Source organism: Canis lupus, chromosome 16 (assembly GCF_003254725.2).
Source record: "Canis lupus dingo isolate Sandy chromosome 16, ASM325472v2, whole genome shotgun sequence".
Classification (NCBI taxonomy): Eukaryota; Metazoa; Chordata; class Mammalia; order Carnivora; family Canidae; genus Canis; species Canis lupus.
Window position 1 is genome coordinate 7,356,692 of NC_064258.1, and position 13,505 is coordinate 7,370,196.

Here is a 13,505-nt window from a genome sequence, read left to right on the forward strand (position 1 = left end):
AGAACTGCAAAGAAAAATAGATAAATCCACTCTCCTCTGTGAAGACTTCAACACCCCTCTCTCAGGAATGAACAGTTCCAGCAGGCAGAAAACCAGTCAGGACCTTGCTTAAGTCCTGCAAAACAGCAGAACACACATTTTTCTCAGGCTCACATGGAACACTCATCAAGATAGACCACATTCTGGACCACACAACACACCTACACAAACTTAAAAGAATTGAGAATCATACAATTTCTGCTCTCATGCCACAGTGGAATTAAACTAGAAATCAATATCGGAAAGATAAATGGAAAATCCCAAAATGTGGGGGGATTAAACAACACACTTCTGAATAACATATGGATCAAATGATAAATTGGACCTCATCAAAATTGAAAAAAATTGCTTTATAAAAGATACATGCAAACCTCCTAGCTGACAAAGGACTTGTATCTAGACTATATACATACTCTCAGACTCAACGGTCAAAAAAAAAACAATCAGGGCACCTGGGTGGCTCAGTGGTAGAGCATCTGCCTTTGGCTCAGGGCATGATCCCAGGGTCCTGTGATCGAGTTCCACATTGGCCTCCCCGCAGGGAGCCTGCTTCTCCCTCTGCCTATGTCTCTGCCTCTCTCTCTCTGCCTCTCATGAATAATTAAAATCTTTTTTTAAAAATCTAATCAAAAAAGGCGGTTGGCTCAGCAGTTTCGCGCCTGCCTTCAGCCCAGGGCCTGATCCTGAAGACCCAGGATCGAGTCCCATGTCGGGCTCCCTGAAGGGAGCCTGCTTCTCCCTCTGCCTGTGTCTCTGTCTCTGTCTCTGTCTCTCTCTCTCTTTGTGTCTCTCATGAATAAATAAATAAATAATCTAAACCAGAGTGCATCTATACCCCAGAGTAATAGTGCATCCATACACCAGAGTAAGAGTAATAAAAAGAATGAAGTGTTGATATACACACAACTTGGACAAATCCCAAGGGAATTATGCTGAGTGAAAAGAGCCAATCCTAAAATACACTGTATGATTCCATTTGTATAACATTCAACAACATTAAGGGAATGGAGAACACTGTAGTAGTTGCCATGGGTTAGGGAGGGGGAGCCATGCGGAGGAGGGAGAATGTGATGGTGCATCCATAGAAGGATAACAGGAGGGATGCTGCGGTGGTGGACTGTTCTATGTCTTCAATGTGGTGGTGGATGCATAGGCCTAGGCAAGTGAAGTGCACATAGTTAAATACACCCACACATAAAACTGAGGAAAGCTGAATAAACTGGATGGTACCAATGTCAAGTTCATGGTTCGCTATCATTTCCTGCCATAGTTATACAGCATATTACCACGGTGGAAACTAGACAAAAGGCACATGGTACTCTATACATTTCTTACAACTTCCTGTATAAGTATAATTATCTCAAAATAAGAATTTTAAATCAAAAAAGGCGGTTGGAATTCTTCATAGTTCTTTTACACATTTCCATAAATTATTTTCAAGTAATGTTTTCCAACTCATTCCTATGAATTCAAATCTTGTCAAAATTCCCAAATTCCAAACTCTGCATCCCAGCTCAGCCCCTGTCATGAGTTCCCGACCCTTATATTCTGGTGGACATCTCCATTTGATGTCTCAAAAGTACTTTGAACTGAGTAATATCAAAAAAGTAACCTGTCTCCCTCTCCAAATACCTCCTTTTCCAGTGCCCCTGATTTTAGTAAATTGTACCACCATTCACCCAACCAGAAATCTGGATGACATCCTTTACTTTTTTCCTACCCTTCATTCCTCACATTCAACTGATCATGACTTCTATCTCATTATTGCCTCTGATATCCTTTTATTTCAGACTCACTGCCACTACCCTAGTCCACTCTGTTGCCCAGCAAGTTGCAACAGTCTCTTAAATTTCTCTTAAGATCTTTTCCACCTATAACCCATATCTCTGCCCAAATCCATTCTCCACACTACAGTCACGTGAATCTTTCTAAATCATATAGTAATATAACTGATATTTTAAACTCATTAGGGGTGCCTGGCTGCTCAGTCGGTTAAGCGTCTGCCTTTGGCTCAGGGTCCTGGGATCGAGCCCCGCATCGGGCTCCCTGCTCAGCGGGAAGCCTGCTTCTCCCTCTCCCTCTGCTGCTCCCCCTGCTTGTGCTCGCTTGCTTTCTCCGTCAAATAAATAAAATATTTTTTAATTAAAAAATAAAACTCTTTAAATGACTCCTATTATATCCAGGATCATTTCTAAAACTAAGGCTAGAAGACCCTCTAGTATATGACTCTTAAACTACTTCCTTCCTCTTTGCTCCAGCCATACAGATGGTCTTTCAGTTAACATATCACACCTCATGCCCTTCACACCTACTGGCTCCTCTATCTGAAAGCCCCACTCCCTGTCCCACTTAACATGGTTATCTCCACTCAGTCTAGTATAGGTTTAGGAAGCACTGATGTTTTTGAAAAATGGGTATTTTTCTCACATTGCACATATGGAAACTGAGGCTCAGAGAGGTTAGGGTATTTGTCCCAGGCCATACAACTAGGTAGGAGAGCATAATTTCTTAATTACAGAGCCATACCAACTTCATTGCTGGCAAGTTACTTAATTACTTAGTTTCCTCATCAAAAAAAAAAAGAATAATATTACTACTTACCTCACAAAGGTGTTATAAGAATCAAATGAGTTAATATGAAGAGAACAGTATCTATTATAAAAGCACTATATAGTTCTGTGCTTTTAATGTAGCAGTGGTGATGGTGATTATTCTTATTATTCCACATTATATTTTAAAACCCAAGAGCAAAATCAACCTTTTCCTTTTGACCCTTATAGCAGAATACCTGCCTTTTTGTTTTCTATGTCTTTCATATGTTCCTATGCCCTCTTCCAGGCTCCCATCTCCATCCCCCCTTCTGGCATGCTTCCATATTTTAGCCCAAGAACTTTATAAGACATTAGGAGGAGGCTTGAGCTCACAGTAGAAGTTTTAGTTAGGTCCTACCGATGACTGAGCCTGTACATAAAATGAGTAATGTATCACCCATTTCCCAAACTTCCATGTCCCTGATCCCGCAGCTCTCCCTCCCCAATATGGTGTCACAGTCTCACTCCCCAACAGAGTCCTAATGAACTTGACAAAGAATTCCCTTCGGTCACTCACCAGTCACCATCAGCAAAGTTAATAGGATACAATTCATGTTGACGCCTGAATCCTGTGCTGAGGATAAGGGTGTAGTGGAAACTAACAGGCACAAAGCAGGCAGAGAACTTATGTCCTGCGTGGGGATTCTGGGCAGCAGAAGGTGCAGGGGGGAGAAATGAGGATAAGGATTCTACAAAAGTCTGTCTTCTAGAGGTTGTCTCCTGCCACTCTTGATCCTCTGCATGAAAGGAGTCTCACCAGTCATAGCCGCCCACCAGTCAGTAGGCATGGAGGTCTTCTCAGGCTAACTGAAGCCCGCCCTATGGGAAGATGAGGCCCAAGGATCTGAGCTTTATCTATCTCAGCTAGGGAAAAGAATTCCAAAGCAGGAGTCAAGTAAACCATCTGTGGAGTTAAAATTCATCCCAAGCCTCCCCTAGCCTCTCAGTTCTTATCACCAATCCCTTCCCCCACAATGTGTGACCAGCCCTCCCTCTACATGTCCCATTGACCCCTGTCCTTTCTGGGCTACTCAGATGAAGCAGAGCTGTGTCCCGCCCTTCTGTGTGACATGGCCCCCCCTCCCTTTTATGCGGGTGGTACCTAGCCTATCCCTCCTCAGAACTGCTTCACCTGTACAGGTCGTGTCTCCCAACCACAGACACCATCTGAAGAAAACCAACCAATACCAACATAAGTGGTTCTTGTCAGGGCTCTAAATCTGTTCTCACTACATGCCCTCCTCTGCTCTCTCTTTTTCTCCCTTCTCTATAGCTGCCTTTTCCAAATTGATTTTTGGTGGCAGGATATAACAAGAATATTACCTAAATAGAAAAATCAGGGTTTCACTCATACGTGGAATATAAGAAATAGTGAAAGGGATTACAGGGAAAGGAGGGGAACTGAGTGGGAAAAATTAGAGACGGAGACAAATCATGAGAGACTCCTAACTCTGGGAAACAAACAAAGGGTTGCAGAAGGGGAGGTGGGTGGGCGATGGGGTAACTAGGTGACAGGCACTAAGTAGGGCACTTGATGAGATGAGCACTGGGTGTTATACTATATGTTGGCAAATTGAATTTAAATTTTTAAAAAAATTTGGGGGGGGATCCCTGGGTGGCTCAGTGGTTTGGCGCCTGCTTTTGGCCCAGGGCGCGATCCTGGAGTCCCGGGATCGAGTCCCGCATCAGGCTCCCAGCATGGAGCCTGCTTCTCCCTCCTCCTTATCTCTGCCTCTTTCTCTCTATGTCTATCATAAATAAATCTTAAAAAAATAATAAAAAATAAATAAATAAATAAAAATAAAAATAAATTTTTTTAAAAAGAAAGTCAGTTAGTAGAATGAAACAATAACTGAATTAGAGTCTCTATAAACCAGATAATTTGTGGAATGAGGCTAGGAACATATATGTCTCCATGTGTACAAGGAATCCAGTAATAATACTAACAAAAAATTAATAACAAAAAAATCACAGACATATAAGGAAATGCTGAGTTTTGTACACACACACATCCATCCACAGAATTCTAAGGTTATTTTTTTCAAAGATAAGCTTTAAGAATGATGTCCATATCAGATATCAGTATCCTAAAACAAAAAAGGAAAAAGAGGCACCTGCGTGACTCAGTTGTTCAATGACCGACTCTTGATTTCGGTTCAGGTCATGATCTCGGGGTCATGGGATTGAGCCCCACAATGCACCCTGTGCTCAGCAGGATGTCTGCTTGAGGATTCTCCCTTTGCCCCTCCTCGTGCTCTCACTTTCTCTCTCTCAAATAAGTAAACCTTTAAGAAAAAAGGGAAAAATAAATGGGATTGGCAAACTACAGGAAGCACTCAAAAGCCAACATAATATAAAAAGGTTATTAGTACTGAAATAAGAAAATCCACCCTTTGAAGTACTTTGTTAGGCCTGGAGAAAGTATGTGGGGCAGGGTGGGTGGAAGAGGGGTAGAGGAGAGAAGCTGAGAAGAAAGGGTTATGGAACACAATGAGATGAGGACCAAGGGAGGCCTCTACAGCATGCTAAGGGTTTACTCTATAGGCAATAGGGAACCACTGAAGAGATTTTAAAAGGAGCATGACATTATTTTCACATGCATTTTAGAGGGGGGAAGAAACAATTCTAAATAAAGAGAATGTCCGGTTCAGCAACACCAGATGGGCACATATATTAGTTCAAGCACAAGATTATGGCCTGGATTAGGATGACAGCAGTGTGAATGGAAAGGTAAGGATGGATTTAAGAGACTGCTGGAAGTAGGATGGTTTGAGGTTGAATGGTGAGAAAAAGAAATCAAACAAGTAGGAGGTAAAGTTATCTCCTAAAATAAGGAAAAGAGGCAAAAGAATGCATTCAAAGGCTGGAGGAATAAAGGGTAAAATTCTGACATGCTATATTTCAGGAACCTAAAGCAGATGCAAGAAAAAAAAATGGTTTCTAGGAGACAGCTGTATCTGTGGGGATAGGAGGTCTGGGCTGGAGATACTAATTTGAAGCTCACAGACCAGCCTCCTCCAGGAAATCTGCTGTCTTTGGAAAGGCCTCAAACTCCCCTCCTGGTCCATAAGCTTTCTTATAAAAAAAAAAAAATCTAGAACCAACAACCTCAGAGTAATGAAAATATCTTTCTCTCTCTCTCTCTCTGAAGTTTCACTCCTGTTAACTAATCCCTCCGTCACCGCAGAAAACCTTCCACAGCTCCATCCTGTCTTTGAGCCTTAAGCACGATTCAGAAACCAGCCCTACTCCCCAGTGAACTTCTGTGTTCACTGTGAAGGTCAGGAAAGTATGTGCCATGTCTCTTTTTCATTTCACACTTCAGGGAATTTCTGTGAGGAAATGTATGCTTTCAAGATCCAAGAAAGCCAGTTGATTAGCTGAAGCTCGGAGGAGGTGGTTGAAAATCTATGTGTGTCAACGATAAGACCTAGATTCTACTTCTAGTCTTTGCAATCTTGTGTGATTTTGAGACACTGATATAAATTCTGTTTCAGTTCTGTTACCTGCAGATCAAGATAAAAAACGATACCAGCCCCGCTAACCTTTCAGGCTTGTTGTGCCACTGGAATGAGATTATGGGCTCAGAAGACTTTGAAGGACTAGAGTGATACAAAGTATAATTAGTTTTACATCCCAGACTGACCTCATACAAAATCACCAAGGACAGTATCTATAAAGAATTTAGTAAAGTGTTCTTCTAAGAGTGTGCTCCGAATTATCTGAGGATGACCCTGAAGTTTACTATTGACTAAGAAATTTTTCATTAGGTAAAAAGCACTGACAGGTCCTGTCTTCTGAATTGTCACCAATACCCAGTAGGTCCTAGGTAATACACCGTAGAGCCTCTATAATCTAGAATAGAGACCATTCCCCAACTGTCAAAATAACTAGGTTCCCTGAGGGCTTTTCATTTCCACATGCCCTTTGTGAGAAGCTGGTGATGAGGACAACAGACCAAGTTGGTGATGATGGCTGAGTGATGAAACAAACAGTGATCACAGGGAAAGTTGAAGGAAGTGTAATAAAGATGGGAGGGGCTAAGGAAACGTATAAGTATTAGGGGGTTCAGAGTAAACCTGGGGAGGTTCAGAGTAAACCTGGGGACACCGCCTGAGCTAAGGTGGTGAATCTTGTCCCCCACAGCCCTGGCCTCAGAAACTCCATATGGAAGATAAGTCCTGAGCCTGGAGCTCACTTCCCCATAGACAGCTGATTTGGGTAGATGGGCTTTTAGGGAGAGCAAGTAGAGGGACCTGGATCTGCAAGTCTAAGTCTATGAAACTAGGCTTTTCTTTCTTTTTCTTTTTTTTTTTTTCTTCCCTAAAAGATCTAAGAGAGGCACAGTGCATCTTCCCTGGAGGAAAAGGGCCTTCATCTGTCTACCTGGAGTCCTCTTCTGCCCCCGTTTATGCCCAGAGCTGCTTTCCAATCCCATTTCATATCCCCATGCCTAACCATATCCACTGGTTCTACCAGGTGTTCCTGACGAGAACACTGTCCTGAGAGTTCCATACTCTGATCTTCTGCATCTCCCAAGGAAAGATCTGGACTGCTATGAAATTTATCTTCTATTTGGGTGTCCTTGCTGGTATGTACCCATGACCACCTACTCTGTCCTATAAGGCACTGGTTAATAGTGTAGGCTGGAGTAAGGCAGACTGGGGTGTGTGGAGGGTACAAAAGAAGAGCCTAGGAAAAATGGTCATGGACAGAATTAGGTATCTCTGCTCCTTGGACCCACCCAAAGGCTCTCAGGAGGCTGAGCCCACCCTTCCAGTGCTAAGCTACAGAGTGGGTGATGGTGCTCACTCACCTTGGAGAATGCTCAGCAATGAGCAAGGTGAGTCCATATGTGTGCCTCATCACCCACAGGGCAAGTCCCAGTGTAGTAAGAGGGCCAGAGGACTCATTTTGAAGTCTGATACTCCCCGTGTTTCAAAAACTAAGAGACTCAGAATGTAGGGAATGAAGAAGGTAGAAACAAGATGAAATGGGAGTGCCCTACTTCCTGCACCCCCTGACTTCCAAGAACTCCTTCTGATGGCATAATTTGCTGGTGAGGCACTTCCCACCACTTTCTGACTGCCTGTGTTGCATCACTATTAGCTGTGTGAGCTTGGACTAGTAAATTAACCCATCTGTGCTTCAGTTTCTTTAGTTAAAATGGGGATATTACTACCTGTATTATAGAGATGTTGTGAAATGTTAAATAAATCCATGTAAAGCACTTAGAACAAGCTTAATGCCTCTTGTCCTTATTAATATGCCACCTTTTCTTCCCTTGGGATTTCTGTGTGAACATAAAAGGGTGTAGGGAGGTATAGGCCAAGGCTTGGGAAGGATTAATGAAAGAACGAAGGACAGCCAAGATAAGAATAGTACTTTATTTCTGACACTACAAGCAGCCTTCCTCTTTTTCTTCTCAAGTGTTTTTCTTAATTCATTTTTTAAAATGAGAGACTCTTAACTCTAGGAAACAAACTAGAGGGTTGCTGGAGGGAAGGGGGGTAGAGGATGGGATAATTTGGTAAAACAGAGCTACCCTATGACTCAGCAATTGCACTACTGGCTATTTACCCCAAAGATACAGATGTAGTGAAATAAAGGGGCACCTGCACTGCGATGTTCATAGCAGCAATGTCCACAATAGCCAAACTGTGGGAGGATCTGAGATATCTTTCAACAAATGAATGGATAAAGATATGGATAAAGATATTGTGTGTGTGTGTGTATAATGAAATATTATAATGAAATATTACTCAGCCATCACAAAGGATGAATACCTACCATTTATGTCGATATGGATGGAACCGGAGAGTATTATACTAAGTGAAATAAGCCAATCAAAGAAAGACATCATCATAAGGTTTCATTTATATGCAGAATATAAGACATAGTGCAGGGGACCATAAGGGAAGGAAGAAAACTGAATGGGAAAAAAAAAAAACCAAACAATCAGAGAGGGAGACAAAGCATGAGAGACTCTTAACTCTGGGAAACAAACTGAGGGTTGCTGGAGAGGAGGTGGGGGGGGATGGGGTAACTGGGTGATGGACATTAAAGAGGGCATGTGATGTGATAAGCACTGGTTATTATATGCAATTGATTTATTACTGAACTCTACATCTGAAACTAATGATGTTGGCTAATTGAATTTAAATAAAAAATATATATTGCATGTTCATATTAAAAATTTGGAAATATTAAAAAGAAAAAAAATAAATTGTTCATAATCCTACCTCTCAGTCAACACATGCTAACATTTTAAATTTGAGCACACATTCATAATCTTTGTCTATCTTGGAATATTTCTTTATTAGGCTACAGGTGATGCACTGTTTACACTCTTGATTCCTATTTCTAATTGCTTTGCAAACAGAATCAATTCACATCCCTACATTCAGTGAAAGAGGGTCTTTTTCATTGTGGTTTCTGAGATTTTAATGTTATCAACATTAAAGCAAAAATTATTATTATAAATATTAGATAAAATGGTATGTAATTTTTATTAGAAAAAGAAGGTCAAACATTTTCACATTTCTTGGCCAATTCTTTAAAATTGTTCATATTCAAAAAAATAAAATAAAATTGTTCATATTCCTTTTCAACTAGGAAACTGCTGATTGTCTTATTTGTCTTAAAACCTGTCTTATCTCTTAAGAATGTTCTATATATTAAGAATACTAATTATCTTCTCAGGGACAGTTTTCTCTGCTCACTCTGTGCAAAAAGAAGACCATGCTCCCTATCTGGCATACCTCAGATCTCACTTCAACCCCTGCGTGGGTGTTCTCATCAAAGACAACTGGGTGCTAGCCCCAGCTCACTGCTACTTACCGTGAGTGCCAGGGACCCTCACGCCCACACCCTGAAGCCCCTGTGACTCATTCTACATCAATATTTCTCAAATGATGGCAACCTTCCTTCCAGGGGACATGTGGCAAAGTCTGAAGATACTCTGGGTTTGTTACAATGCACCAAGGAGGGTGCTGTGCTCTTGGCATCTATCTAGCAACCAGAGGCCACACCAAGGCAGCCACTGAACACCCTACAGTGTGCAGGCCAGCCCCCACAGCAATCATCCAGCTCCAATATCAGTAGTGCTTCTGGTGAGGAAACCCACCCCCTAGAGCATGCCTCCTCAGTCTCCCTCAGCTTTTTCAAGTTCTTTACTGAAAATATGAATGTGTCTTAATGTGCCATATCAGTTAAGGGACTGCAGGTAACTGAGGGTGCACGCAAATTAGACAAACTGAGGAGAAGAGTTCAGTGCCCCCAGGATTATTATTGGAAAAGTATAATTACTACCCCTATGCTTAAGGGGGCAAGAAGAGAGAATAGTTACAAGAAGAGGAGCAGGGAAGCAGGGGAGGGCAGGGGAGAGAAAGAGAAGGTGGGGAGCACTGCGTGGTGGGACTGCCTGATAGGAAGCACTATGCAGCAACCCTGCAGGAAGGGAGCTGGGTGGATCAATACTCCAGCCTCATTTTTCTCCCTCCAATTACTACCAATTGCTTGCTATCAACCAAAACCTAATCAGAGACCAGCAAACAGGAGAATCCATTGACTTAATCCACATATATCACCTTCCAAAGATAGAGAGCAGGATGAAATCGGGTTGTGAGTGGATCTGATGAAGCAAACAGCTCTAATACTTGGGTCATTCCATTCTCTTAGCTGCACCAGAATGGAAATGCCCATTTGGATAGGCTGGAGCTAGAGTAGAGGGAAAATAGTATTTCTATGCCATGCACAATTTTCCTCTCTTCTACATTAAAGATACTACATGAAAACACAGTGGTTAAAGACTCCACCACTTACTTTGTGACCATGGGTGAATTACTACTATGTGCCTCCATTACTTCACCTGTAAAATGGATTAAAATTAGAATCCACTTCATAGTTTAGTTGTGGTCAGTCAATGAGGTAATCCAAAGAAAGCAACTGGCACAGTACTACCTGACACATTGTAACATTCAATATCATCTTTGACAACAGTGATGATGATGATGATTGTGATGGTGATAGTGACAGTGATTACTTCCAACCCCTTCTCCCTCCAGAAACCTAAAAGTGATGCTGGGAAATTTCAGGATCAGAGTCAGAGATGGCACAGAACAGACAATTAACCCCATCCAGATTATCCGCTACTGGAACTTTAGCCATACCTCCCCACAGGATGACCTCATGCTCATTAAGCTGGCGAAACCTGCCAAACTCAACAATAAAGTCCAGCCTCTACCCCTCGCCACCAACAATGTCCGTCCAGGCACCATCTGTCTACTCTCAGGTTTGGACTGGAGCCAGGACAACAACGGTGAGTGTACCTCCCACAGTAAATCAGAGTCATCAGTTAGCGCTGAGGAAGAGTACCAGGTCTACATAGCTGAGAAGAGAGGAGAGGAGAAGGGGCAGAGACCATGGGTGATCTAGCAAAAAGAGATCCATTCAGAAGTCCAAAGCTCCTCCCTCCCCAGGGTGCTGACATACCACTACCTCCTTGAGGTTTCAGGTGCTGAAGCCACCAGGCCATCTGACTCTGCACAGAGGCCACACCATCCCTGACAGTCAGAGGCAGAACTCCCAAGGAAGAGGCTGTGCTCCTCCCTTGCATATAGGCTTGTTTTGCATGGAGAGGACATCTCTGAGAATCTGAGTCGGGTCACCTCTTATTCCTCCAAGACTGGACACAGAGTAGAAAGGAAACTCTGCTTCTTAAACAGATGTAAAGGCTATTTTTAAATCCTCTGGATTAACTCTTATAACCATGCATAAGATCATTCCTTTTTGTTTCAGACATACACACAAGACACCAGTGGAAAGAGACAGTAGTGGTTGGAGAGACTCCATAACAATGGCAAACAGGAAGGCTTCTTTTATTGTCTTCCCTCAGGTAGACATCCTGATTTAAGGCAGAACCTGGAGGCTCCTGTGATGTCTGATAAAGAGTGCCAGAAAACCGAACAAGGGAAAAGCCACAGGAACTCCTTATGTGTTAAATTTGTGAAAGTCTTCAGCCGAATTTTTGGGGTAATCTTTTCTCTATATTCAGTTTTCATTTGCTTGTATGTGTCTAGTTAACCAAGCGCGACAATAAAAAAAAAAATTAGAAAGCCCTCATCCTCTCACAATTTTTTGAGAATTTTATAAGGCTGCAGCAAAGCCCCCATTGTGCCTTCAGTAATGTGCCCTCCTTACAGATGTCTTTATTCATTAAAGCATGTCATGTAGCACCTCCACTTTGCTACATTTATTATTTATTCTTATAGCTGGAAGTCAAAATGGGCTTAGACAAATGCAAACTTTTCACAATGGAAACTGGCTTCACCAGTCCAAATAAAAAAGGTTTGACTCATTTTATATGTGAGTCCTAGAGAGGTTTTTCTCGGACTTTCTCAAGACAAAACAAAGCTAGTCACAGCAAAGCTAGATAAATGACTTCAGCTTCCTGTCTCCTGATCTGGTGCTGTTTTCATGATCTATCATGCTACCTCTAGGCAGAGCTTATCCATATTGGGGACAAGAGGTCTCCTATGACAAGATCTGATCATCTCTCTCTCTCTTCCTCTCTCTGCACAATCTCTGGTAGGAGGTGGCCGTCGCTACCGTCATCTGCAAAAACAAGCTCCAGGGGATTGAGGTTGGACACTTCATGGGAGGAGATGTTGGAATCTATACCGATATTCACAAATATATACCCTGGATTGAGAGTATCACTAAAGACAAATGACATCCTACTACTCCCTCTGCATCCCACTGGCTTTGTCATTGACTCTACCAGCCACTACTTTTCCCAAACTCAAAATAAAATTTCCAAGTAGAAATGTATCACACCAGTAGCCTATGTTTTCTTGGTTGTGCCTCTACCCATATTCCATCATTTTATGAAGGACAAAGAATGAAATATAAAATGAGGACTTATCACACTGTACTAGGGCTACATACATTATCTCCTTTAATGCCTTTGAGGTTATCTTCCATCCTCACCTTACAAATGAGAAAGTTGAGAATAAAAAGAGTACTTACTGGAAAACAGTGGAGAGGTTCCTCAAGAAGTTAAAAATAGAGCTACCCTATGACCCAGCAATTGCACTTCTGGGTATTTACCCCCAAGATACTGCTGTAGTGAAACACTGGGACACCTGCACCCCAATATTCATAGCAGCAATGTCCACAATAGCCTAACTGTGGAAGGAGCCACAATGTCCTTTTGACAGATGAATGGATAGAGAAGATGTGGTCTATATATACAATATATTACTCAGCCATCAGAAAAGACAAATACCCACCACTTGCTTCAATGTGGATAGAACTGGAGGGCATTATGCTGAGTGAAATAAGTCAATATGGCTTCACTAATATGTGTAATATAAGAAATAGTGAAAGGGATTATAAGGGAAAGGAGGAAAACTGAATGGGAAAAAAATCAGAGAGGTACTCCAAACTCTGAGAAACAAAGGGTTGCGAAAGGGGGGTCGGGTGGGAGGATGGGGTAGCTGGGTGATGGGCACTGAGGAGGGCACTTGATGGGATGAGCACTGGACTTATACTATATGTTGGCAAATTGAATTTAAATTTTTTTAAAAAGAGGGCAGCCCAGGTGGCTCAGGGGTTTGGTGCTGCCTTCAGCCCAGGGCATGATCCTGGAGACCCAGGATCAAGTCCCATGTCAGGCTCCCTGCATGGAGCCTGCTTCTCTCTCTGCCTGTGTCTCTGCCTCTCTCTCTGTCTTTGTGTGTCTCATGAATAAATAAATAAAATATTTTTTTAAAAAAAATTTTAAAGAGTACTTAACATTATCTGACAGACATCAGAGCATGGAATGGAACTGCCAAATGTCAGGTTCTTAATCCCATGCTCTTAGCCCCAAAA

At 42.1% G+C, this 13,505-nt stretch overlaps 2 protein-coding genes across 4 annotated transcripts in view; one reads left to right on the top strand and one right to left on the bottom strand.

Moving 5' to 3' along the window:
* Positions 1 to 7,565, bottom strand: part of LOC112650874 (putative inactive serine protease 58) — a 47,228-nt gene extending 39,663 nt beyond the window's left edge. Inside the window, exon 1 of one of the 3 annotated variants that reach the window (XM_025433724.3) lies at positions 3,148 to 3,650. In XM_025433724.3, coding sequence (XP_025289509.1) covers positions 3,148 to 3,184 — 37 coding nt within the window. In that variant the 5' untranslated portion in view covers positions 3,185 to 3,650. Of the gene's footprint in view, positions 1 to 3,147; positions 3,651 to 7,446 lie in introns of those variants that run through there. The other 2 variants (XM_025433723.3, XM_025433722.3) reach the window with 2 other exon arrangements.
* On the top strand, positions 6,616 to 12,461 carry PRSS37 (serine protease 37). The gene is made up of 6 exons (XM_025433725.3): positions 6,616 to 6,753; positions 7,110 to 7,221; positions 9,333 to 9,471; positions 10,697 to 10,950; positions 11,527 to 11,663; positions 12,223 to 12,461. Exons 2-6 carry the CDS (start codon positions 7,188 to 7,190, stop codon positions 12,361 to 12,363), a joined length of 705 nt encoding a protein of 234 aa, XP_025289510.1. The 5' UTR covers positions 6,616 to 6,753; positions 7,110 to 7,187; the 3' UTR covers positions 12,364 to 12,461.
* The last annotated feature ends 1,044 nt before the right edge of the window (positions 12,462 to 13,505 follow it).

Coding starts and splice junctions, on each gene's coding strand:
- PRSS37 (XM_025433725.3), top strand. CDS start 7,188: ATGAAATTTATCTTCTATTTGGGTGTCCTTGCTG. Junction 7,222..9,332: donor CTATTTGGGTGTCCTTGCTG/GTATGTACCCAT, acceptor TTATCTTCTCAG/GGACAGTTTTCTCTGCTCAC. Junction 11,664..12,222: donor TCTTCAGCCGAATTTTTGGG/GTAATCTTTTCT, acceptor AATCTCTGGTAG/GAGGTGGCCGTCGCTACCGT.